Source organism: Dermochelys coriacea, chromosome 8 (assembly GCF_009764565.3).
Source record: "Dermochelys coriacea isolate rDerCor1 chromosome 8, rDerCor1.pri.v4, whole genome shotgun sequence".
Lineage (NCBI taxonomy): Eukaryota > Metazoa > Chordata > Testudines > Dermochelyidae > Dermochelys > Dermochelys coriacea.
The window spans coordinates 50620936-50648794 of record NC_050075.1 but is presented as its reverse complement, the minus strand read 5'-3'; the positions used below and the strand labels follow the sequence as shown (position 1 = coordinate 50648794).

General features: G+C 46.6%; 1 protein-coding gene across 1 annotated transcript in view; it reads right to left on the bottom strand.

The window, feature by feature from the left end:
- The window catches only part of PAPPA2 (pappalysin 2), a 173316-nt gene that overhangs the window by 42839 nt on the left and 102618 nt on the right, over window positions 1–27859 (bottom strand). Inside the window, exons 16-20 of the mRNA XM_038413484.2 lie at window positions 20168–20336; window positions 15164–15341; window positions 12734–12947; window positions 4293–4461; window positions 1479–1611 (exon numbers count right to left, since the gene is read on the bottom strand). Of these exons, the coding sequence (XP_038269412.2) occupies window positions 1479–1611; window positions 4293–4461; window positions 12734–12947; window positions 15164–15341; window positions 20168–20336 (863 nt within the window). The remainder of the gene's footprint in view (window positions 1–1478; window positions 1612–4292; window positions 4462–12733; window positions 12948–15163; window positions 15342–20167; window positions 20337–27859) is intronic.

Below are 27859 nucleotides of genomic sequence, written 5' to 3'. Positions count from 1 at the left end.
CCTCTCTCCTGGGGGAGCTATTCCACTTGGTAGGGAATACTTTCAGCAGTCATCGGGTCAGATAGAGTGAGAACAACTTGGCAGCCCAGCAGTTCGGGCAGGCACTGTAGAGACCGAGTTCCAATCCCTGCTCCGATAACTACTTAAAACACTTTGCACAAAGCGGTACAGCTTCAACCAAAGAGACTTACCCCAGCATACCCTATACCCCAGTGGGTAGGGCACTCGCCTGGGAGGTTCACATCCATGATCTGAATCAGGCAGACTGAGGTTTTGAACACAGGCTGCAGGGTCACAACTGCTGCCATGTTTTGTGGGGGGCTTGATTTGGTAGGTATGCTGAGAGGCTGCCTGTGAGCACATCAACAGGATTGGCCCCACAGGTGAAGCAGAGGGGGAATGCCTACTTTGAGAATCCTACTGAGGCTTAGGTGCCCACCAGCTCGGTTGCATCACAATACAGATGACTGTGTGCATACTCACTGGCAGAAATGTAGGCACCTAGGGCACTTCCCTGGTGGAAACTTAAGGTGCCTAGGAAATGTATGTATCTAAAGGGTTAGGTGGCAGCTGTGCAGGGTTTATGAGGATCTAACTTTTGAATGTAGGAGCCTACAGTGGCAGTTTGATGCCTAAATTCCTTTGTGAATATAGCTCTTGATCTTTTTATTTCTTAAATTTAATAAAGAATTTAAAAAAAAATCAAATTACAGCTGTGCAAAACGTTCCTAACGGAGTCTGCAGCCATGGGAAAGTGTCTGGGTTTCATCACCCACCCCAAGCTCATACCAGGCTTGTCAGAAGTTTTGCAAAACTTAATTGGCCTTTTTCACCAGCCTGGGCCCAGTTTTGATCAAACTTGGGTGATTTACGGTTTTGCACTGAAAACTATGTGGGTTTTGCATTAACACTCCATTTAGACACAAAGCCAAGTGCGATGCGGCAGCTATGATTGAGTGTTGCTTTAAAGCGGGAGGGATATAAACCCAAATGGATTTAGACCAAAGAAACAGTTTGCATGGACCCATGAAGAGTAAAATTGCCCAGTTTCACTTGCCAGGTAACTCAGGTCATCCCTCTAGGAATTACCATCACCACCACAACCACCCACAGTAAAAACAACTGCAAAGGGTGTAAGAATACTGCAAATGGCTGTGGTTTGCCTCGCTGACATATTCCTTCACTTCATGAAACTACACATCCTTATCCCAAAGCCAGCATTAGGATTAAAGCTCTACTGCTAACATGGCCAGATGTTATGTACATCCATAAACTGCCCAACTGGCTTTATGTGCAGACAGAAGACTAAAAATAAAATGGAATTTTGTCAGAAATTTAAATGTTACTGGATGCAAAGGAGTCAGTGTGACCTTTCACTTAGTCCTCTGGGACCACAGTAGACCCAGCTGACTCAACAAACAGCCTGTTCCAAGAGAAGCAGGTTTGGATCAGAAATCAACATCCTTTTTTGCCCTTACCGATGCCATAGCCTTCTTCACACTTGTACTCCACTAAATTCAGCTCTGGAGGTGGAGGACAATTGCCTTGCAGGTTCTCACACAATTTAAACTCCTCTGTCCATAAGCCTTCTTTAGTACAAAGGATAGGAACCTAGAAAAGCAAAGAGAGAGGAATCCACATTACTGCACTGTACAGCCAGTACAAGAGGCTCTGCAATGGCTTTTGTATCTATTCCCCTTGCCCTAGCCACACGTAGTTATACCAGAAAGAATAACCTGCCTCTCACTGGAGCCCATGTAAGTCATGTTATCCTTTTCCCCCCACTAACATCAATTTCACAAAATGAAGTTTAGGAGGACCCTTCTCCCACTGAAATCAAAGGCAAAATTCTCCATCAACTACAGTGAGAGCAGGATGTAGCCTTTTGTAAGTTATGCCAAAATGGGGGAATCCAATCTATGATGACCAGTACCAAATGCTTATGAAGCAAACTGTTCCCCATTGCAATTTGATCCCATCACAGGAAATTCACCACATGTATTTCGATGAGACACTTGCAACAGTCCTTCTGCAAATTGCCCCAGCAGCAATTAACCTTTAATTTAAAAACAAGCAGAATTGTTGACAGTACAAATTATTTTCTTGCATGAGTATTACAGGAGTGCATGACAGTCGCTGGGTGGGCTGACCCTTTTGGGAGAGTGAGCTTAGCTCCACTTGGTACCCATTAGCTGCCTCCCAGGTGCTGCGTTTTATTGGGCCTCACAGTAACGCAGCCAGAGATTATGGGCCTATTGCAGGAGTGGGTGGGTGAGATTCTGTGATCTGTGATGTGCAGGAGGTCAGACTAGAGGATCACGATGGTCCCTTCGGGTCTTAAAGTCTACAAGAGCCCAGGAAAACCACTGCATTACAAAGACATTGACAACAGACCTTAGATTTCCTACAACTGGATGGGAGAGAAAGGAATCCCAGGCCAGGTGCTTACAATCTAACCCAAATATACCAAAATAAAACAGAATCTGCAGAGCAGCTGCCAATGCTACATCTGCATTCTGTTGTCACAAAGTTGGCTGGCCCTCCAAGGGGAGCTGGCCTCCGTGCCACCTGAGCCGAGTAATTCATCTCCCAAGGATGGCTTTGAGGCCAGGGATCAGGTGATAGCAGGTTACCTGGCCCACAGATCAAGGGTCAGTAAGCAGCTCAGTACTTCTGTTCCTTAATGAGCATTCGAGCGAGTAAATTTTCATTTGCAAGAACATGGGCAGAGAGCATTGCAAATACCAGTGCAAAGAAACATTCATGGAGCTCTGCCATGGAAATGCACTCACACCCATTCTGAAAGGTTCTCCATTAGTTGGATGCCAGATTTAAACAAACAATTCTCAACGTCCACAGACAATGTTGCTCCTCTTGTTTTTTGAGGGCTTGTCTACACAGCGAGTTAGCACATCGCAAGCTAGAGTGTGGATCTACAGTGCACTAGCTTGCCGCACACTGACTTGCTATGTGGACCCTGCTACAGTGCACAAAAAGTTCTATACAGTGCTCTGAAGTGTAGACCAACGTCTAGGTCACCCAATTAAGGGAGAACAGTGCCACGTAAGTTAGGGAGACAGTCTTTGGGCACCAACAACAGCTAGGAAATGCTCACCATGACCAGTGTGCATATAAATATAGGAGAAAAATTCTTTGCAAAACTATTTGTTGAACAACTGTAAATGACAAACTAACCTTTAAAATAAATTACAATGGCTTGGCAGATATTTTGTGAACAAAAGACAGGCCTACATTTGTTAAATACTTGTTGGGTTGAATTATTTTATACTGAATAATTCAAGCAGCTTGGAGGTCTTGTTGCCCAGGGCTGGGTAATGCATGGGGCTCAGTTTGGAACGGAACAAAACTAGGACACAAACTTGTCTCCCTCTCTCCTACAACAGGAGTCAAGGTGCCCATTTTAGCATTCTTAACTCTCATCTGGCCCCTATGGTTTGTGTGTGCATGCGTGTGCATGCGCACAACACTTCAACAAAATAAAGCAGCGTAGCAAGACGACTGAGGTGTGGATCCTATAGCTATTTGCTAAACAGCTGGATAAGTCATGAAACATTGCTCACTTTCAGCTTTGCTATCTGTTTGTATATTGGTTCATGTCCCCCTTTTACAGGAGACGGATTGGGTCAGTAGCAGAGCATTGTGGTAGATGCTGGTTTCTGATGCAGGTACCAGCATCTGTCCCAGATAGGCCAGGAAATCCAGGCCAGTTTCTGCTCTAATTCCCAGGAGTTGTCTTGATGTCCATTCAAGCCAAACACAGAAATCCAAACTTCATTTCAGCAAAGCCCTTAAGCATGTGCTTAATTTTAAGTACATGCTTAAGTCCCCTTCAAATTTCAGTACTTTGCTGAATCAGGGCCTGTTTCAGGTTCTCCTTTACTTTGGCCCCAGTTGTTCACTAAACACACATACTTAACTTTAACACATGAGAGTTGTACACGGCTAAGTGTTCACATGATTAAGGCCCTCGTTTCTACTGAGCTGACAGAGAGAAAAATTCCTCTATCTACCTGCAAGACTCCAGGTAAATGTCTCTGGCAGGCTCCCAAGGAAATCCCACCCTAGATGCTGATTGCAGCAAGTACACCATGGATTTGCAGTTCATCAAATAAATTCAGAAGCAGGGCATGGAATATCCTTTGCAATGCATCTCATTAGCTAGCCACGCTGCTTTCAGGCCAGCTCAAAGCCATACCCAAAGAAGGGCGCCAGGGTGTCCTCCAGCAGGCTTGCTGTGCTCTTGCATTCCCCCTTAAAGAAGTCATTCTTACCCTTTTGCTCTGCGGGTTGCAGCGGAGCACGCATTGGGTGTCCAGCTCAAAGCCATGGGTACAGTTGTACATCCCCTCAAAGACAGGAGGGGGCGGCTCACACAGCACTGGGACGCAGCTGCCTTCCTCCCAGACTCCACTTTCCAGGCAGTGGATCTTCAATAACTTTCTGGGGAACACACGCACAAGACAGTTACTGTACCACACACCCAAAGGGCAATCCCAAAGCCGCAAATGCTCACCTATGAAAGAGGTCGCTGTTAGTTCTGTGGCTTCAGCTTACGCCTTTTCCCCTGGACTAAAGGAAGTTCACATTAAGCTCCTGGCTGGAACCGTGTTCAAGCCCACAACACCTGCTGATCAAGTGCAGTGGGAGCCAGGAGAAGGAAAAGGGAGGGGAGTGGAGAAGAGAGCAACAATACCCCCTGCAAGCAAATCTGAGTGGATGTTTGGCAGCTTGTGTTATTAGAATTGCAAATAATAATATTGAACAACACATAGTTCTGCAAATAGAGCTGCCTTCGTCTGAGCATAGTATCAGAGAAATGACATTAAGGCCTCCATTCAGCAAAGCACTGAAACTTCTGCTTGAGCCCCAGGGTTTAAGCATGTGCTGAAAGTTAAGCACATACTTAGGTGATTTGCTGGATCGGGCTCTGACTCATTTAGGCCCCACTTCCACAACACACTTAATCACATGCTTAAATCCATCCATGTTCAGCAAAACTCTTACCTTTCAGCATGTGCTGAACTCCCCTTGATTTCAGCATGAGTTTGCTGTGTTGCTTAATCAGGGCCTTAATTATCCAGGCCTTTCCCTATGTAGCACTGCTTCCTACAGCACATTTCCTAGTGTTTTGCCCAGTACAGGTTTAAATACCCAAAGTCGTGGTGCTTCCTTCACTTATATTGGGAGATTATGTCAATCTAACAGATCTCACTATCAGGAAACTTCTCCCTCTCTAGCTGAAATTTTCCATTCCCCAATTTCATCCCCTGGCCCCCTCCCAGCTATTTCCCCTTGTGCCTCCCTAACAATTCTTCTCCATCCATGCTGCTCAAAGCCTTCTGATACGTGCACTCCATCTCTGTGCCCTATCCCGTAGCCAAGCGATATATACTTAGCTCATTCAAATGTACCTCATCAGTAAATCCCTCTGGCCTCTTTATCATTTTTGTGGCTCTCCTCTGTACTCCGTCCAATTTGTAAATATCTTTCTGGTATAGGAATTGCCATACCAGAACCGACCCATATCTGCTTGTATTGCTAAAACAATATAACATTTAAATCCTTGCCAAAAAAATAATGAAAAAGAAAAATGTACAGAACAACAGTCCATTTACTCAAGCATTCCATTGCTGGCAACCATCTACATACCACATACTTCACAGGAAGGCATAAAAACCCCACGATGCACTAGGACAACTGAGCAGTACTCATATCATGGGGAAGAAAAGTCTTTGTGACTCCAGCCACGAATGAGTTTATACCCCTTGATGCATTAGGACTGGTAGCTCTGGTGAGTTTTACCCTAGCTAATATAATTGCAGACAGGATCCTTATTAAATTCAATGTTTACTTATTCTTGGCTGACCCTGCTCTAGAATCTTTTGACCACTTGTAAGTCTCCCAGATTTTTTACTCCTTTGCTGTTGGACTTTTCTACAAGTTTAATGATGATTTTCGTTGTCCAGGACCGACCCCTCACTTTTTCCTTCTCCGCCCCTCACCTCCAGCACACACAGTCCTAGGAGGCAGCAGCTAAAAGTTTCTAGGACACAACGGGTAGCCAGCCAGTTTTAATTTCCTTGCACATCTTTGAGTGGGATTATCGGATCTGAAAAGCAGGGGAGCCACTGTGTGCTGCAGAAATAGGGGCAGGAGACAAAAGGTTGGATCAGCACCTTACAATCCAGCTCAAATAAGGGGCAGCGCATAGCTGCTTTCCATCAGTTGTGGGGCAGGGACTGAATTTTGTCTCTGAGGCCTTGTCTACACTAGGAAGTTTTACCGGCAAAAGTCTTGCCACTGACGTACCTATTTCAGCAGGGTGCATTTCTATTTGGATGCCCTCACCAGTCCAGTGTGTCCTCATGGCATCAGGTTGCACTGGCAAAAGGTGATGCTAGGTTTTATATCAGCAAAAGAGCTAGAGGAGAGTCAGTATGGCCATTCTGCTTGCCTCTTGCATAATGCTTCATGTAGCATGACCTTACAGCTACAATTTAGCCCTGTGTTTCTACCATAGCATTTCAGCAGGTGGCAGTGTCTCGTGGGGGAGCTAAAGTGGGTTAGACTATAAATAAATCCTGTGAGATAAGACTATGAAGGGGCTTCGTAAACCGGGCCTCAATCATTCAGCAATGTCCTTTAAACAAGCAGCATACCTTTGGGCTTGGACAGCGACGTGCAAACACTCACTAGACAAACACCTGGGAATAACTGATTCAGCCACTATATGTCACTGTTGCTCTTCAAAAATTCATCCAAGGCCTTTCAGCAGAAGCAAGGTAACTCCAAAAGGAGAGAGCCAGCGGTCTTGTCAAAATGGTGAGTTACTGCTCAGCAACCCAAGGTGTGACTCTGCAGTGCTGCAGAGTCACACACTGGCTTACGGCGCAGTAACTCGCCACATAGACAAGCCCTTAGTATCAAAAGGGCTGGGAGCCTGCAACGTGCCTAAGGAATGTGGGATTTGCACAGGTGCCCTGTATGGTGAGTGAGATCCTTACTCATCACTCACCTTTTCGCTTTGATGTGGTGCTGGAATTAACACACTGGGGCTTCCAGCTGCCTGCCAGTCTGCCCAAGCCACACAGGGGAAACTCACCCTTTGACAGACGAAACCAGGAGAGGGAATGGAGCTGGTTGCGAACACTGCAGCTCTCTGGCCGCTGGATATGAACTCCATCCACCACAGATTACTAAAGCAGGGGCTTATCAGGAACATGCCAACTTTCCTCATAAGCAGTGGAATATTCCAGAGATAGGAAAGAGTTTGGCACCGGATGCACCCCACCCCACCCAATGTCCAATGTGAAAAAGGCACATCCTATGAATCCTAAACAATAACTCATATTTTCAGGGAGCTGCCCAAGGCAAATTTCTCATTTCAGGCTACTTCCCAATAGGGTTGACCTTCCCTGACAGATAGAAGGTGGCAGCAATACCAGTGCTGATACTGCTGACCCAGTATGCTAAGCAGCCTCTTTCCAGAGAGGTGCTGAGAGGGTGGGGGGAAAGACTTTTAAAACCTGTAGCCTTAAACTTCGCTGCGCAAGAAAAACACCTTGACTCCTTCTGATCTCAGAGAGCGACATTTACTTAGGATTAGCGGGAGAACTAAGAGCCCAAGGAAAATAAAATAAAAAAATCAAGTGTTTCAAGCAGATATTTTTAGTGGGGAGAAGGTGAAGGCCACAGGGAAGATTTATGAGGCCTGCAGGAGCTGCGTTTGATGTGAAAGGCATGAATGTCGGTCTCTAAAGCTCCACGAACCATGCAGCAGGGAGCTTGGCTAGCTCCCAGATGTGTATTAGAGAGGCCAGGACTTGGAGCAGAGGATCCACTGCACCGAGGCCAAGAGGGACTGCTGTAAATCAGCTGAAAGCTCACATTATCTGCCAATGGCAGGAGATTCGAGGATTCCAAGTCTAGAAGGAGAGGGGGGGTTGCTTATTGGTAAACTAAAAGACAGAAAAGCTGGGTCACTGGATTTCTGCCTCTTTCCCCTTGTAATGGTAGAGGGACCAGAAAACCCCACAACCACCCAGCCCCAAGCTAATGGGGTGTAAATCTTTTATTGGTACAATTAGAGATGTAAATATATCGGAGTCCGTTTGTCAGCCTATATTTCCTTTCCCCTGCTTTATGGCAGGACATTTGTATTTTATCTGGGATGGTGAATCTATGGCTTAAGAGCTAAAGCCTATGCTCATACCCAGCTAATGTAAGATGGCCCTGTGCCCTGGTGTACTCGGATGGCTCCTGGACTAGTCTGTCCTTGTTTGCCCAATGTGGCCTTTCTGAAGTGCTTCCAGCCTCTATCCTGCTAACTTTCCATTTCATTTTCTCCACATCCACCTTTCTTCCCCTTTCATGGTCTACTTCAGTCCCCTGTAGTATTTGGACAACGCAGGGAGCTGGAGACATCAGATGTCCCACTTGAAGGGGTGCAGTTCATCTTTTCCTGGACCATCTCAGGGCTGCGTTGAATTTAGTCAAGGGGCGAGATGCAAATCATTCTTTGGCCGGTGTCTCAAATGCTCACCCACCCATCTGCAGCTCAGCTGCTCTGGCATCTTATATCTACCCTACTGGAGAGCGAGGGGACGGCTCCAGTGTCAGCCCCTCTGGCGGATGGAAGCAACAGAGACTGGAGACAGGCAGGGGCTGAAAGGAATGTAGGCTGAGGCTATCTAAGGCACCTAGAGGATTTGTAAGTTTGGTTCCCATTAGTTTTATTCCCTTAGGAAGTTTTGCAAATCCCATCCCAAGTGAATACACCTTCTTTCACACAGTCCTTGAAATCAGCCAGTGGAATGAATTCCTGTACAGCAGGATACACTGATCACAGAAATCACACAGGGTTCTGGCCCTTCCATTCCAAAAACAAACAAACAAAACACACACCCAGAGGCCATTTAAGTACCAACCTCATTGAGGGGCCAGGCTGGCCCACAAAAACTATTTTCAAGGGTGACCCAACCAAATTATGAGGATTCCCAAGTGGGCCTCATCCAGATGGGACATAATGAAACCCATCTCCCCCATCCAACCATCACAATCTCAAGAGATATTATCCCCCAGCCCTTCTGATTATTGCAGTCTTCAATTCAGTGCCCTCCAAGGAACCCCTTCTCTTCCCCTGAAAAAGGCCTTCTCCACATGAAGGCCGTTTCCTACAAATTTCCCCACTGTTGCTAATGCTGGTATGGCTAAACTACTGTCAGCACAAGCATGAGCACTAGCGATGGCTCCCACAGCCACTGCTGTTTGTAACCCCTTGTCCGTCAGAGGGCGCAGTGGTGGAGGCCTGTCTATGCGAGAGCTCCCCATGTGGCTGACAGCTGGCCAGTTGCACCAGTGTTGCCAACAGCTGGAAATCGTTAGGTTTCCCGAGTGCAGATGCAGACAAAAGCTCAAGATGCTTCTAACCTCCCCTCTCACAATCCTCAGTCACACCATTCCAGTGTCCCTTTTAATCAAATGGTAGCAATCACTGCATAGACCTTTAACTGTACGCTCACAATCTCCTAAGAGATTACTGGTCAATAAACATCTCAAAGAAGTGTCTATCTACTTGGAGCAACTCTTGAACAGCCTTTTCTATCAGACAAAGAATTTGCTCGTACATCCCGCCTCTCCTCCAAGGGAATGAGAAATGTCTTTAAATTAAGGTCATTGGGGCTCTCAACTCTTCCTTATTGGAGCAGAAACCTACAAAAGTTGGGAAGTTCAGAATGAGCATTGACAGCTCAGCCTAGATTCCCCATGTGCTGTATGTAGCAATTCAATCATTGTTACCTAATTGCATTCCACCTTTATGTAATCAGCCATGGCAGTGTTTGTTAGGGAATTAGAGGGCATCTAATCAGGAGATGAGGAGGCAGAATTTGTGTACATATTGCAAAACAAATCTTCGTGTAATTGCTTTCCCACTGGTAAAACTCAATTAAAACCAAACAAAGCAGAGGGAATTCTGGCCCATCTGGAATGAAAGCCCCAGAATGTTCAATTTGAGGGAATGACTATGCAGCAACAATCAGGTGAATGGCACTGGGACTGAGGGATTGGGAAGGCAGCATCCCACACATCCGGCAACGTGGAAGGATATGGATAGCTTCTGAAGCCACTCAAACAACGTAGGCCTGAGAGTTTGACATGCGCACTAGTGGTCTTGCATCTGCTTAGGAAGGACTGGGAAAAAAGGAGCAGAAAAAAGGAGAAAGGCTGGCCTTGTAGTTAAGATACTAGACTGGGACTGAGTGTATCAGATCATTTCCTAGCTTGGCCACAGATTCTCTGTATGACATTGGATAAGTTGCTTCAGGCTGTTTTTTTTAAAAGGTATTTAGGTGCCTAAAGAGGCAGATAGATGCTTTTGAAAATCTCACTAGGCACCTAGGCACCAAAATACCTTTAAAAACTTAGCACTTCCTCTCTCCACCTGGCTTTCCCACAGGGAAAAGGAGGGTAAATGATCCTGCCTTCCTCCATCCTTTTGTCTATTTGCATGATCCCCTCTTTGGGGCAGGGACTGTTTCTTAATGTGTCCATAGATGCTCTAGCACAATAGGGGCCCTGATCCTCACGGGGGGCCTAGGAGCTACTGTCAGTCATAATCCATTTAACTAGCAGGGCAAAAAATGGATTAGAGAGAAAAAGTCTAACAAAAGCATCACTGCAGAAATATACCATCTAAAAAGCATCTCTTTGCACAAGCTGAGCTGTGGTGGGAAGGTGAGCTCTTATCCTTACATAACACAGGGTTCCTGATAGCTAAAGCAACATGCTTTATTTTAAATGAATCACCCTGGGAAAAAAATAACTCTAGGCCTCACTAAGATCACTGTGCATCATTAGAACAGCAGAGAGTCTCCTACAGGGCATTTTACACTAAGTCCTCCAGAGATAAGGGGGCAGAGTTGGAGTGTAATGTGCTCTTCTCATCTCCGGCCAGCAGAACTAACCAAACCTTCTCTAACTTGAACTGGGGTTCAGCCCCTGGCTGCCCAGTTTTGTGAACCCAAAGAGAGCTTGATAGATTTGCAAAAGCCTTCAACTGCCCATAGTCTGTCCAGATGCAATGAAGGGAAAGCCCCTTAACAGCTCAGTCAGTGCATTTGCCAGATTTGACAGGCTGGAGAGTGCATGGAAAAATAAAGTCTGTACAGTTTATATTGGGTATGTAAGTTACTGTGTCCCACTGATTCCAGATGCTTTATAAGTATAACTAACTAAGCAGTAAACTCTTAAGTAAACATGTGTAAACCAAGATGTAATCACACATCAACAGTTACTCATACAAGGAATGACTCCCACTGAGCTCAATGGGCTTTGGATCAGGCTCTCACTGTATTTGTTAATGCAGATGTTAATCAGGGACCATCTCCTTCTGGGTTTGTACAATGTCCAGCACAAAGAGGTGCTGGGTCAGGACTTGGGCTCCTACATGCTATAGCAATGCACACAAATACTCAGAATACAACCCTGAAATTCACTCTAGTTTACACAGTTTTAATTGCTGAGAAAGCCTTGATTTGCAATGTCATTTCTATCCTATGCGCCTATCATTATGCATGACAATAATGACTGTACTTCTGTCTGGCTCCTCACAGTGCCAGGAACCCTAACCATACTTGACAAAGGTGTGTGCAGTAATCACTTTATCCGTTATGGGGCAGGGGGAAATAGGACAGCCATTTCACAGAGCACAGCAGCACTACACCAGGGAGAGCCAGGGAAGAAGAAAACTGCATCCAATTAAAACTGAAAGGGGAGATTAAATAATCAGAAGGTAATAACCTGATTTGGAATTGAGCCAAGCCCCTGGGGAGCGCACAAACACTGGCTCAGAATCTCTAATGACCATAACCAGCCAGACCTCAGTGGGTCTCACCCCAAAAGACACTGCAGCACCCTCTAGCACAATGGGAGGGTATTGGCTCAGTACAGAGATCAGTGCCCCTGTCTCACCAGCACCATCTCCTACAGAGGAGAAAGCATTTTCCAACTGCAATGTAATTACCCGATTGAAATTTTGCCAGGACACTTGGGTTAACATCTCTGTCCCCACAGAAAACCACCACAAGCTCTTTCATGCCCACGAGCAGTCGAGACCTAGGTTTTATCCCTCATTTCAAAGACAGCTACTCCAGCAGCACAGTGTGCTCATGGTAGACCATCAGCTAATTACCGCCTAAGGCCCTGATTCTGCCTCACTCACAGAGATGTTTAACTTTAAGCCAGTTAAGAGCCCCACTGAAGTCACTGAGATGGCTCACAGGCTTACTGTTAAGCACTTGCCTAAGAGAGAGGAGAGACAAGCACCATCTGTGGAACCACCCCTAGCACTTCTGGGAGAACCTTAGTTTTTCTTTGAGGTCTCTTGCTGAGTACAGAGCCAGTACACCCCTGCTTAGTCTGTAAGATTGGACAGCAGGACTGCAATTCATGTGTGCACACGAGTACAATGGAGATATACATCTTGTTCCCATCAATTTCCCCACAAACAGGTAGACTTGATTTTTATGCAGTGACGTGTGTGAACACTAGAAATGGCAATGAATAGTACACACATAGGCAACTAAGCTAACTTGTAAAGCCAGTGTGCAAACATCTCTCTGTCCCCAGTGACTCTACTACAGTAAGCAGTAGAGGAGAAGATGATTAAAGGAACATGGAAAAAACTTCTGAAACAGAAGAGCTTCAGACTTACTTTTTGGGTTTGCTCTCCATGCTGTCCGCCACGTGGTATCCAGGTTTACACTTATAGCGGCAGACAGAACCCACATCATGGTTCCCTTGTAGGCACCGGGGTACCAACAGCTTGGCATTGGCGACCACGTGAGGTGCATCACATTCCAGTTTGCAGTAAGCTTCTGGGAGTGACCAGAGCCCATCCTCCAGACAGGTCAGCCATTGACTCAATCCTGACTCCATGAGAGAGAAGCAGAGCATGCTCAGAACACAGGATAATTCTAGCAGGACTCCCTGAAGCAGACACAACCCTGTGGGCATGGAAACCTGCAAGAGCTGCTCTTATACAGTCAGATGCCATTGCCAATGAAGTCAATGGAAAGAAACTCATTGACTTCACTTGACATTAGGCCCTTACTGAAACGGACCATTTGAGCGCAGTGTGAAGTCAATGGAACAACTCCTAGGGAAGGAGGGACACCTCTCTATAAAGGAATTTGACAAGCTCTTTAAACTTCCTTCACATCCTCTTTAAAACTCTCCTCCGCTGTGATGCCTGTGGAAAACTCAGCAATGGCTGCATAGCTGATTTATTATGCCAGTCACAATCACCTTGTTTCCTCATGTGTTCCCCTGTCTGTTTGATGTAGCCACCTGTTGTAACTTGTCTTAAACTGGCAGCTCTGTGGGACAGGGGCCATCAATTTGTTACAGCGCCTCATGCAATGGAGCCTTGATCGCTAACTGGGGCCCCTAAGTGCTATGCAATTAATACATCATCAAACATAACAACAACAGTAATAATAATAATAATTAAATGCTATCGTTTTCCTTAGGGGCGTGTCAGTGCTTAGCTGTCACCACAACTGGTACCTCAGAAACTCCTAAGATAAATTAATAGGAACAGTCAGACAAGCAATGGGAAATATAGCACCGTCTTCCAACACATTTCTACACCCTCATATCTGGTTCCTGTGCTGGACAAAATGGAGCCCACCCAGCCTGGAGAAGTGAGCAAAAGTCTGTTCTGTCTGGCATGGCATTCCCACAAATCTTAGCTAAGCTTAAGATGCTGTGTTGGCAGCCCCTCCAACGCGTGACGGTGCTCCCGGTGGGCCTGCGTCCCAAGGAGCTAGTCATAAGGTTTCTCCTTACTTTGGATCTCCTGCAAGGTAGTGCCCAGGACTGATGCCACACAGATCATATAATCTATCTTTAGTATTTATTATTATTATTGATCTAATGCCCGCCAGGATGCAAGGCACTTCAATGAGACCAAGAAGCCAGCAGGTCCCTGTCTTAATAGCTTACAATTTAAGTTTACAAACCAGTGTTTAGTTCAGTTGATGGGACTCTCTGATTTTATTCACTAGGCAGGCATTGTTTCAGCCACTGGACAAGACCATGGCATTCTATGGATGGCCCTGCTCCTCTTCCACTGAAGCCGAAGCAAGCCTTCTGCTGATTTCAATGGGAGCAAGAGCAGGTGGAATGAAAACAAAGGCATCTGGATGCACTAGGAGGTTCAATCCTGCCCTCCTTTGCAGCTGAGCAGCCCCACTGAAGGCAACGGTGTTGTGTAGGTCAAAGTTTGGCCTGTTGACTATAGGCATTCCTACATGCTGCACTGCTCAGTTCATGCTGGGATCTGCAGACATGCTCACTGTCAGAAAAATCAGATTCATTGACTGTGGTTTGTACCATCGACAAAAAGAGGAACAATTTTCCTACATTTCAGCTATAAATGTCTCACTAAATAGGACACCCATTAAAATGATTTATTGTAGGTGATATTAGAGTGCATAAGCTAGTGGAAACTCACACAAAGCCCCAGTGCTTGGAACTGTCAGGACAATAACCCCCAAATCCCATCCATCTCCGTGCTGTAGAGACAGTAACAGCAGCTCTCTTTTCTTACCTTGGCTTCAAACCACAAATTAGGGATTGAGGATGTGGTGGGCAGGAAGCAACATATGGAGTTATAATGCCATAGGCTGCAGTAGGAGCCTCTGTGGCTACAAAAAGCCCTGTGCTTCCAGGATTCTAGTGCCACATACATACACACACACACACGCCCCTCAGCCAATGTGCCATTCTTTGATTCCTCATCTGACTGTCCCCAGCAAAGCCCTCCCCCGATCCCGATTTGGCCAGCTGCACTTCTGCTCCACTCCTGGCTTCCCAAATCTATGTAAAGGGGCTAACAGAAGCTGCACAAGCACATGGGAGGGGACATTCCCAGGGCTTGAAGTGGCAGGCAGCAAGTGGCCATGGGGGTTGCCATTAGTACTCGTGGGAGGGAAGGAGACAGATAAAGCACATCTTCCCAGGCAGCCTCAGAAGACCTAATGCCTGCTTGGCCGGCACAGTCAGAACAACGCTGGTAGGGATGGAGAGGCAAAGCTCAGCTCTGAACGGGACAAGGATGGATGTTTGTGGCATCCTGTACCTTGAAGCTTAGCTGGCTTGATGCAGGCGAAGGAGCAGCGCTCCAGGAACGTGGTCCCGGTGGGGCAGGAGAACTCAGCATAGTACACGTGTGACTGGTCAGGAACTCCGCAGTCCACGGGGTTGCAGGTCACGGATCTGTCCCACCTCCCGGAGTTGCATGTCAGCAGAAACTCTTTCTAAGAAGAAAACATGCCTGCTTCCGATTTTTATGAATGAGTTGTAGTCTAAAGGTAGGTCTACATGGCACAGACCTTATGGTGGCATGTAGAGTACATACTCTGCATGCTCCCGCAGCATGGGTATAAAAACCAGTGAGGCACAGCGTCAGTGAGGAGAGTAAAGATAAGCCTGAACCTTATCAGTATGTACCCTACATGGCTCTACATCCCTGTCTACACTGCTGTTTTTAGCAGTCTAATGTCCCTTTGCCTCCCGCTGCAGGGAAAAATTCCAGCAGCTCCCCACAGCTGGAGCCTTTCACTGAAGTGTATAGCTACACATTGCAGCATGGACGCAGCTTGCTTGTCACTGCAGTGTGTAGTGACATGTGCCCTACACACCGCAGCCAGGGGTGTGCGGCATAGACACAACCTGGAAGTTACCACAGTGGCAAAAAGGCTGGCCTAGGTTTCAAAGAATTGCAGTGTCTCTCCCTTCTTTCCTCCACTGGGACACCATGCTCAAACCATCCCTTGTCCTGCACAAGGCATGTGCTCAGGTTGCTGTCTCCGGGAGCACAATGCATGTGTGGCCCCATGCTACATAGTGGGGCCTTTGCGGTAACGTAAGGGTCATCTACATTAGAGATGTTTGCAATCAGTTAGTAGTGTGGCGGACTCCGCAAAACACATGGTTAGCACACGGCTCCTAAGCCAAGCTGTAATATGTCAGAAAACATGACTTGGTCTTTTCTACGCTGCAAAATAGAGCCTTATTTTAACCATATCAGAGGACAGCCATATTGTAAGTGGGTCTTCCAAGCTTATTTTGCTATTCTGTATAGACCCACAGACACATGGGAATTTGGATTACTGGATAACCAGGAAAACAAATATAGTTAAGAAATCCCCTTTACACAACAGAAGAACCATCTGAGGCTCTGGTTACGATCTGTCAATCACATTATAACCCTGATCACGATCAGGTTTGAAATGTGGTACACTCATGTTGTGTGTGTAGTCAACCATGTTACAATCTGGCTGCAAATTCACTGAATAGCTGCAAAACAAACAGGCTCTTACATATGTAGCCCAGTTCAGGGGCACTGTTAAATTGTGGCACAGCATGTGCACAATGCAAGATGGAGTCACATTTTAAACAATGTTTTTTCTATAGTGTAGAAATTGCAATGCAGTATCTATCACTATGGTGGAGGACATCTGAAAATGCGTTGCACCAATTTTAAAGCCACCTATAATCCTTTGCCCCTTGCATGGGGAAGTGGGGCTGGATGGGATAGCCACTTGGATTTTCCCAGAATGCACTGAAATAAATCCAGTTGTGTGGCACATGGGTTACCCTCTAAAAATGTGTGGATGTGGTGAGCTGCATTAGCTATAACCATAACCCTGGCTACATGAAGCACGATTTCTTCTGCAGCGTAGATGAGGCCTATGTGAAGCAGCATAGGACAGTGACACTTACCTGCCCAGCAGCATGGGAACTCACAACAGAAGCATTCCTAAAGCATCACCGTCCCACCAAATGCTCACCCAATAATAGAGACCCCACGGCTACCACTGCCCTGTGATGAGTTAGAAGAGCAGTGCTAGAGCCATTGCAAAACTCACCACAGGCCACTTGCAACATCCCATCTGCTGGGTCATAGCCTCAAGCCCAGCCCTACCCATACACTTCCCATTTGACTGCCAAATGTTGAGAACTCCCACCAGGCAGATTTATGTTGTGTGGCTTCATTTTAGAGGCAAAAGGAACATTTTGTTTCTCTTGAGAATGGACCAGTGTGCCTTATGGAACCCGCCGTCCAATGACATCTGCCTCAACCCACCTAGGGATTAGCTGGAAGGCCATATGATTAATAGCATTTGAGGAGAGACAAGGGCCAAGCAGCCCATCTAGATTCATCCATCTGCCTGATTAATCTTCATACTCTAATAGTTCTCTAAGTGCCCATCTAACTACTACTGAAGGGATTCAGAGTAGCAGCTGTGTTAGTCTGTATCCGTAAAAAGAAAAGGAGTACTTGTGGCACCTTAGAGACTAGCACATTTATTAGTGCATAAGCTTTCGTGTTAGCCTCTAAGGTGCCACAAGTACTCCTTTTCTTTTTACTACTTAAGGGAAACACGCTCTCTTGTCCAGCGCTGGAGAGAGGAGCCACCTCGACAGACTCAAGTCCAGCAGTCCATACTTATTGGTACCGCAAATACAGTATGGATTGTGCCCAGTGCCCTGCCAAAGGGACTCTACCTTGACCTGCAAGGATCATTACTAGGGCAGTTCAATATCTAGGCCCTTCAGTCCTTGGTCTCCCAGCTAACAAGGGGGCTAGCAATAGTGGTGGCTTATAACACAGACCTTTGCCTGCCAAGAAATAGGCCAAACTCATGTCATGCAGATTAGAACCAGTGACCAACAGAGGAAGAAAGGCTCCATATCCTATTACCTAGCTCCTCATCCAGATTCCTTCAAATGCATCTCTCTTAACCTACTTTTTTCTGATCAAAACACGATCAAGTACCTTGCCCTTTAATAGTGACAACACTCTGCAGACACCTGTCATTCTAGTCTTTCCCTCCGGAACGGTCATGGGCTCACGTCATCTGTTCCTCTGGTACGCCACCCAGAGTACTCTCTGGGCCTTCACCCAATGCCACAACCATCATCTCCACTTGGCCTTCAGTTCCTCTCTGGATAATATGCTTGTCTAACAGATTGAATTTGCAAATGCTGTATATGGCAATTTAATTCATTCATCAGGACTGGCCCTCTGGGGTGCAGAGAGCAGCATATTGCCATACTTACTGCTCAACAGCTGCTTCCATGCTGGTGCTGCTGGACAAGTAGGAGGATGTGGCATAGGATTTACCCACAGGTCGCCAGGATAAATTCAGAACTGAGCTGAGGCATGGGCAAGAGGGAGTTTAGCTGGGCTGAATTCATCCCTGATGTACTTCCACTGACTTTAATGGAGTTCCATCAGAGATGACCTCGAGTCTAATGGCTCCTCTACATGGGAAAATCCAGGAAAATTAATTTGAATTAAGGAAAGGTGTGAATTTGAAGTGGATTAGTTAAAACTCACTAAACCCCTGTGTAGACACTGTTAATCAGAATTAAAGTGACCTTAATTTGGTTTAATTCACTTTGAAGACTAAAGCTACTTTAATTCTGAATTTCAGTGTTCACACTGGGATTTCATGTGGTTGAACTAATCCATTCAAATTCACACCTTCTGTTAATTTGAATTAATCTTCCTGGATGTCCCTGTGCAGACAAGCCCTAAGAGAGAGCATGGGGGTGTAACTTGCCAGGTAAGGGGATTGCTGGAGGGAAATCAGCTAATAAGGAAGGCAGAAGCAGCTCTGGTAGCTCCCCTCACGAACAGCTTTTAATGTACAACTTTGTTTATCCTTTTCCAACCCCTCATGCAAATGACACCAATTTAGATATGCTCTTACTCAGACTCCCTTATGCCCACATACTAATGTCAGATTTGCACACTGTGATGAAGTGGGGAATTTTCATGATATTTTGTATGACTATTGTGTGTGCCTCCATTTCCCCTATGTGCTGCATGTTTAACAAGGGGGTAGGGAAAAGGTGTTTGATCTTTGCAGAGACACAGAGAGCCAAGTGTGACTAACAGAACTTGCAGTAGGAAAGGCAGACCACAGGGGAGCAGCAGGGTAACGGTGGCTGCTTTCATAGAATCATAGAATATCAGGGTTGGAAGGGACCTCAGGAGATCATCTAGTCCAACCCCCTGCTCAAAGCAGGACCAATCCCCAATTTTTGCCCCAAATCCCTAAATGGCCCCCTCAAGGATTGAACTCACAACCCTGGGTTTAGCAAGCTAATGCTCAAGCCACTGAGCTATCCCTCCCCCCCTAAATGAGACATGGACTTTCATTCACCCTGCACTGAATTGCAGCCACTTCTGGAGTGGAGCGCAGTTTCTGCATAGCAACACTGTACAGGGATTGCTTGCCCAGCACTGAAATGCAGATACCTCTGGGATGGAGTGCAGCAGCAGGGTGTCATAAAATATCAGGGTTGGAAGAGACCTCAGGAGATCATCTAGTCCAACCCCCTGCTCAAAGCAGGACCAATCCCCAGTTTTTGCCCCAGATCCCTAAATGGCCCCCTCAAGGATTGAACTCACAACCTTGGGTTTAGCAGGCCAAGGCACAAACCACTGAGCTCTTCTTCCCTTCTGGTTCACCTCAGCCCCACATCCATGAAATAGACTACTATCAGGGGAGAAGTGGGATGAAGGAGGCACATCTCTTCTGCATATCAGAAGAAATCAAATCGAGGGGTGATTCTGTACCCATGACAGATGTGCCCCCTTATTGAAAGTGTTCCTGTATTTGGAACCCAGAAGAGAGATCCCCAGGAAAACTTCTCTCCCCCCACCCTCCCCCTAGAAGTATCTTTACACCCTGGGGGATATTTCTTCACTTCACAATAACATCCTTCAGTTTGGCTTGACTGGCAGCCCTGGTGCCAAACAGGCCCCAGACTGACAGAGCTGTAGGTGGCACAGGTCAGGACCGAGGTGCATTAGCAGGGCTGTGAGGGGCCCAGGTCTGGAACAGCAGTGTGCCATGGATTGGGACTGAAGGGCACTGATCTTGCTGAGGGTGGTGATCCTGCACTGGAATAAAGCAGGGGGTGCTGTGGGTCAGGACTGTGGTGCCCTGGAAGAGCTGGGAGTGCCCCAAGCAAGCTGGAGGGAGCTGGGTAGCAGCCTGTCCCAGCTAGCAATCACTCAGTCAGATTGCATGGTTATTTCCACCAGAACTTGCAACCAACTCACCTCTCTGGGGCTCAGACCCTTCCCATTGCTGGACTGGAGGACAAATCCCCTCTCACAGGCAACAGTGCATTCCATGTGCCCCAGGTCACCGGACGTGCAGTTCACCAAGGCATGGTCGAGCTGCAGTGGAATGCAGCTGCCCTGCTCCCCGCAGGTCCGGCGGATGCAACTGTAGAGGAGACAAAGGTGGGAGAGGAGAATCAAAAGGCAGTTCCCCATGGTGGGGAATCCCAGGGCTTCTGCAGCAGGAGCTCCTCCCTTGCAGCATCACAAGGGAATGCCCCATGTGCCAGCACCCTGCTTGGGATGGGTCAGCACAGTCGGTGTCCAGGGCTCCAATGTCCAGCCTAGGATAGGTCAGTACAGACAACACCGTGGTTGGATTTGGGGTTCTCTCAGATTGGCAGGCTGCAAAGCTCAGCTCATTCTACACCGACCTCTTTGGTTTCCTAAGGGAGACGCTGGATGGCATATGGTTAACACAGGGAGTTTCCCTGCAGTCTAGTTCTGTATTAATTAATCTGCAGAGGTGGCAGAACCAGTAGAAGGATGAAGTGAAGGGGCTCGAACCACCCCATATCCAACAGCTTCATATTTAGGCATGCACTCACGAAGGTTTGCTCTGGGGACAGAAGATGTCTTCTTCTGCCCAGGGGTTACTGGATCCCAGCATATTCCCTACTCCCCCGGCTCCGCCTCAGTTTAATCTCCACCTGCTCCCAGCACACAGACTCCCACACACTAACAGTTAAGGCCCCAGTCCTATGCTTAGGCGAGAGGCACTGCTGTCTAGTGGACAGAGCAGTACAGTGACAGCCAGGGAACCTAAGTTCTGTTCCCAGCTCTTCCACTGACCTGCCATGTGCATAACCCTGGACTCCTCACTTCACCCCTCTGTGCGTCTGTTATCCCTCTCAGCCTTCACTTGTCTGATCTATTTGGGCTGTAAGCATTTAGAGGTGTGGACTTCCTCTCGCTATGGGTATGTGCAGCACCTAGTGAAATGGGGCCCTGATCTCAGTTTTAACCACTAGGTGCAGTGAGAATCAGACCCTAGAAACCTGGGGGAAAAAAGCATTTTAGTTAACGAGACTGTGCAGGCACCAGGATCAACCCATGTGAATCTAATTGCAGGATCAGGGCCCAAGCGGGCATGTTTTTCAAAGCCACATTTCCAGGACATTATGGAGCTGTACAAATACATAATAAGAGCCAGTCTAGCAAGAGCAGGCTTTGACTGCAAAAGGTAAAAATGGCCAACTTCCCCCCCACTCCCCATGACAATTTAAAAAGATTGAAGGTTCCTTTTGCAGGCAAAGGGATTGTTCCAATATTTCCCCTCCCTGAGACTATCCCTTTAAGAAATGCTGGGCCAGATCCTCAGCTGTTGTCAATCAGTGTAGCTCCACTGACTTGAGTGCTGAATTTATGCTACTTGAGGATTCACACCATTTTTCCCCCCTCAGCTCTTCATTAGAAAATAATAACTAAGGACACATCCTGAGAGGCACTGAGCTTTTGCACTTCCATGGGAGCTGCAGGTGCTCGGCATCTCACAGGATCAGGACATAAAATGATGCTGCTTGGGGATCTGCTTCCCACATTTCTGCATCCCTAAGGGGACCCTGCTGGCCTCAGGAAATCAGAGCCCCCTGGAAACTCAGAAAAGCTGTGACAGCTGAGTGGGGATGTTCAAACAAGAGGCTTTGGGGTGACCCTATGAATTTTAAGGATCCCCAGCCCTGCCTGAAAGAATCCCCAGCACAACCCATGACCACAAGTGAAGCAGTGAGTTGCTCCATGGCACACAGCCCCCACAAGGGATCTCCTCAGAGGTTTGGGTTTACTCTACAAACGTGTAAGCTAATGCTTCTCACCTCTAATGCAAGCCTGCATCTCTAAGTCATGTGTTAATGGTTGTCAGATGGAAATGGGGGCAGGGGCTAGGCTACTGGGCAAATCCCAGGAGAAATCACTCATCATGTAGCTACACAAGTTAAAACAGTACAGTACTCATCTGCGCTCACACACAGTCTCCCACATACTTTCACACCTGCCCCTGAGCGACACAGTGCTCATCTGCGCTCACACACAGTCTCATGCACACACACGCTGTCACACCTATCTCAGAGCGAGCGATACCTGCATGGGTGGAAGGAGATCTGTATTTCGTATACACTGTGACAACTCTTGTATAGCTTGTCATGCTATCAAAGGCTTGTGAATTGAATTAAACCATTCAGTCACATTCAGACACACAAACATACAGGAGTCTCTCGAGTCCTGGGCTTGTAACCACTCAACCAGCCTTTCTCCCCTAGGGTCATCTTGTGTGCAGGCACCCCTCAAAAAAACACACTCTCCCTATGGAGACCTGCACAAACCCAATACACATGTAACCAGCTCCTGCAAAGGCTGCATCAGCAAAGCACTTAGCTGAGGGGTTTGCGTACTGGACACTTATACACTGCAGCTAACTACATCCTGGATTGAACAGTGTGTGGAAGATCAGGCCAGGTCTACACTTACAACGCAGGTCAACATAGCTACAGAGCTCAGGCCTCAACACCCCTTGAGTGCCGGAGCTACGCTGACCTAACTCCTGGTGTAGACACAGCTAGGTTGGTGGAAGAATGTTTCTGTCATCCTAGCTACCATCACATAGGGAGGTGGTGTTCCTACAGTGACAGGAAAACCCCTTTTGTAGCTGTAGTCTTTGTCTACACTATGGGGTTACAGCAGCATAGTTCTGAAGCCATGGCTATGTCACTACAGCATCTGTAGCATAGACATGGCCTCAGATGCTTTCCTTTGTTCCTCTCAGCCCATCTTCCCTCCTCTGTGACTTCTCCTGTCCCTCTTCTCTCCCCACAGTGCCATCTTGATCTCTGCTTTGATTCAGCACTGCAGGCCCGGCAAGGAAACTGTCAAGTGATGGTGTTAAAAAGGGAAATGTGCTACAAACTGAATATGGAGTAACTGTGGGTCAAGGATTTGGGCTTTACCTACTCCCAACAGGAGATATCCTTGCTACCCATTAGCACCATCATGCATGCAGCCAGGAATTTAGTCTACTTATTATAGTAAAAGATAAGTAGGAGGAAGAATGGCTTTGTGATTACGGTGCTGGCCTGGTGCTCAGGGTTCACTCCTGGCTCTAACATAGACTCCCTGTGTGATATCAGGCAAGTTGTGCTCTCTCTGTGTCTCATTTCCTTATCCTTTCTCTCTCACACATCCTGTCTTCTCTATTTTGATTCTAAGTTCCTCAGGGCAGGGACCATCTCTCACTGAGTGTCTGGACAGCACCCAGCTCAACAGGGCCTTGGTCTCTCAGCTGGAGCCTCGAAGTGCTACTGTACCGCAAACAAAAATAATCAACTGCATTCTGTACAAAAGATATTCAGAGTTATCACAGAGAGAGTGGGGCAGCTTTCAAAGTGTGATTTACCCTCACATTGTTCCCTGTTTGCGAAGAGGGTTCACTTCCCCACCAAGGAAACGCAGCCATTGCTTGGATAAAACACAGCTACTCTGTCACTGACCACAGCGATACTGCACAACTATCGAATAAATAAAGAGGGAATGCTGGATCCATTTAAAATTGCAGAGGGAAATTAAATAAACAGAATGTAATTACCTGGAATGGAATTTGGCCAAGACATTGGGGTTTATGCTCCTACTCTTACAAAAAAGTTCCAGGGGATATTTAGTGATTGCAAGTGCTCAAGGCCTTGGTTTTATGGCTCCCCCAAAAAGAAGTACCTCCAAGAGGCACAGCACCCCTAAAACTGCTCAGAGGGAAGAGCACTACCTCGTGCAGGGGTGGCCAACCTGAGCCTAAGGAGCCAGAATTTACCAATGTACATTGCCAAAGAGCCACAGTAATATGTCAGCAACCCCCCATCAGCTCCCCCACCCCACTCCCAGCACCTCCCACCCACCGGCAGCCCTGCTGATCAGTGCCTCCCCCTTCCTCCCCATCAGCTGTTTCATGGCATGCAGGAGGCTCTGGGGGTGAGGGGAAGGAGTGAGGGCATAGCAGGCTCACGGGAGGGGGCAGGAAGGGGTGGAGTGGGGGCAGGGCCTGTGGCAGAGCCAGTGGTTGAGCAGTGAGCAACCCCAGCACATTGGAAAGTTGGCTCCTGTAGCACCAGCCCTGGAGTTGGTGCCTATACAAGGAGCCGCATGTTAACTTCTGAAGAGCTGCAGGTGTTGGCCACCCCTGACCTAGTGAATCAGCCACACAGCTTCCTGTAACAGCTGGGGTCCCCCTCTAACCCCGAAGGTCTTCCATCTAAATCCCAAGCTGACCCAAGCCAGCTCACCTTGTGAGAGCTCACAGGCTGCTAGCACTAGGGGGTACAACTGCAGGAACCATCTGTGTGGAAGGAACCCACTCAGCCACCACAGACAAATACTCATTGAGCGAAGTTACCAAAAAATGCTGCCGACTTATGTGGAGAATGAACAGAACTCATTGCCGACTCCAGCCACGTCCCATTAGCCAAAGTTGTCATGGAAATCCGCAGGGAACAGCCCATTCAGGGTTGGGGGTGGATGGAGGAGGGGGAAATGGCAAGAGAAAGGACCACAAAAAAAGGGCTGTTTTTCCTGCACAGACCTGTTTATGAAGTGAGAAATGGTTTCAGGGCAGCCGCTGCAAATTCTTTCACTAGCTTATATTTCCATTTGCTTCCTTTTGAAAGAATTTGTTTTATGAGCACAGCGCTTGTCAGGTCATTAGCTTCCGAGTGCATCTGGTACCAATTGTAGACCTCCCTCTTCTCTCTCTCCATGCGGTTGTACTGCCCCATAACTATGCCCCCAATACCCAAGGGCACAACCCTTCCCCACCCCTGTGTTTACCTCCCGTTGAATAATCTGAGCTCTTATTCAATGTGACCTTCTCAGGTGTATGGATGTGTGTGTGTGGGGGGGGGGGGCATTCTTTTCTCTTGAGACATTTTCTTGTCTCCAGTCTCACACTAATAAGGAACATGACAAGGGAATTTGCTTATTTTCTGCAAGCCACCTAAGGATGACACTTTTATTACTACTGATTATTTCCAATGGCGTAGCACCATGGGGCCTTAGTCCTGGACCAGGACCCCACTATGCTAAACACTGTACAAACATAGAACAAAAAAGTGGTCCCTGCCCTGAGATGCTTACAGTCACTGGGAGTTTGTCCTGTTCTTACTTCTGTGGCACTTTATAAGACCAGGTCCATGCCACAAAGATGTTACAATCTACTATAGAAAGGCAGGTAAAGACATCAAGCTGGAAGAGGAATATTGGGGTGATAAAAGTAGGAAGCCTGCAATATTGACTTCTGTGCCACAGCACCAGGACATCTGCTGCACACCTATGTTATGATGCAACTTCATAAGCTCATGAGCCAGCAACACAGTGTCAGCATGCTGTGCTGCAGTGATGCTGCGGAGACGTTTTAAGACCATTTAATATGCTGCTTGCCAGTTCTGATACAGAACAGAGCCGTGTCAGTATTGGGGATGGGGTTACAAGTGTAGGCTATGGGATCAGAACGACAGCTACAATAGTGCTTAAAAATGGCAGGGTCAAAAGCTCTGCTGACATAAACCTCAGAGGAGTTATATCAAGGGAAGGGACTTGGCTTGGTTGTCTCCAGAATCGTTTCAATGATCACAGATGACAGCTTTCCTTTTCAGGAGAATATTATTAATAAGAACAACATCATGTACTGTGGCAGCCTTTAGGACCCATTATGCTAGGCACTCTACAAACATGCAAAAGATGGTCTACGTGTTACAGCCAGCTTAGAGGCTAGAATCTATAGCAGATCATGGTTTGGTGTGATTCTCAGGAACAACTTTCTGTCCATAATGACCCACGGAAACTATACGCCCCCAGTGGTATCTGTGGGGACATGACATGGACAGCACAGCTCTGTCCTCAGCGTGAAATAGATTTTTCTTTCTTTTGTTGATTATAACAGATGGATACAGCTTATCCTGTCAGTCCACTCTTGCAGTCCTATGACACTTAGGTATTTTGGATGAGGGTCATGCAAGAAAAATCAAGTAGGCAATATTATTTTTTTCCTCCATGCAACATCTTGAAAAATACTGGTGTTTGTATCCCAGCTTCTTTTGCAGACAAATTATTTGTTGTGACATTTTGGCAAATGACCATTTTGACAAACAACTATGTGATGCTTTGAACTGTGCCCTGGGTCTTGAGGACAAAACTCATCAACCAAACAAAATTTCAAATCTGGAAATATGTGAAACTGCTCAAAGATGGCTCCAATAGCTGTGAAACTACAGGATTTTCAGAAAATTGGACCAATTTTGCAAGCAAAGCAAAATATGAAAACCTCAAATTTCTGAGAACATGACAATTTGGATTTTATTGTGAATATTTCAAAGAGCCCAGAAAATACTGGTGGGCTTAACCAAACCAAACAGAACCTTCTAAGGCACCATAACTCATCCATAAATCGGCTGTAACATCTGCCCAGGCTGCAGTCTCGTTGGCTGCTATCAAAACAGCCTTTAAAATTAAGCTGCAATTTTAACAAGTGAAAAGTATTATTAGAAGTGATTTCTATACTGCTGTCAATGCACAGTGTGATGGACAATGGAAGCTCAAGGCTACTGAATTCATAGGGAGTCTTGGAATTGACTTCAGTGGGCTTTGGATCAGGGCCATGCTGCCAATCAAATAAGAGATGCCTACCCCAAAGCAATCTGACAAAAATAGATTGATAGATAAATGAGGAGAGGTGACTATATGTGTGAGAAGTTCCTTCAGTGCAGTTTCTATTGGAAATCTCCATGGGCCACAAGATATCAACACTAGAGCAGGATTTGTGGGAACGGATTCCTGATTCCCTCTTTGATAGCGACAGCAAGTCTTTCACTTCTGAGGCATAACAAAGGGGCCGTGTATACACAGGGCCTCTCCCTGCCAGATGCTATAGTTGAGATTCATTGGCCAACACCCTGAGATACTGATGACAGCTAGCTGGTGAGACTCAAACCTGGACAGCATTAGAATACCGCTTGTAGGTTATAGGAAGCCACTGAAAAGAACTGGCAGATTTGGGGGGGTCCTGCTGGATTCTCAGGGCTTCTGATTGGATAACGAGCAGCATCAGCCAACACCACTGATTTGATACCTATTTGGCTAAAAGGTTATGACCTTTTTTTGTTACAGATACGAACCTCTCTACAGTTATACATGCCTTTGTCACTGTGAGATTATCGATCCATCCATCCCATTTATAATATATGGTCGGGCCAAGCATCACATCAACATCTATAATAGACAAACCATTACACAAATTGGAAAAATGTCTATAAACTGAGTTTCCATGAGTCACAATTGCTTAGTTAGCTAGAAATTAAAAAAAATGTTTCTGGTCAAACTGAAAATTAAATTTTTATGAATTGAAAAAGAGGATAAAAATCTTGTTTTAGGTGAAATGAAACGTTTCATTTTTAAAAGATTTTTGATATTTTTAAAAATAAAACATCCACTTATCCAAGCCTCCAAGAGCAATTTCAATCTCTCCTTACACTGCACATTCCACCAACAAGTTGCCGTCCTTCCCCACAGACGTGCACAACCAACTAGCAAGGGTTCTCCCCAAAGCCCATTTCAAGTGGCCACAAGCAGTTTATTCTCATCCCAAGTGCCACACTG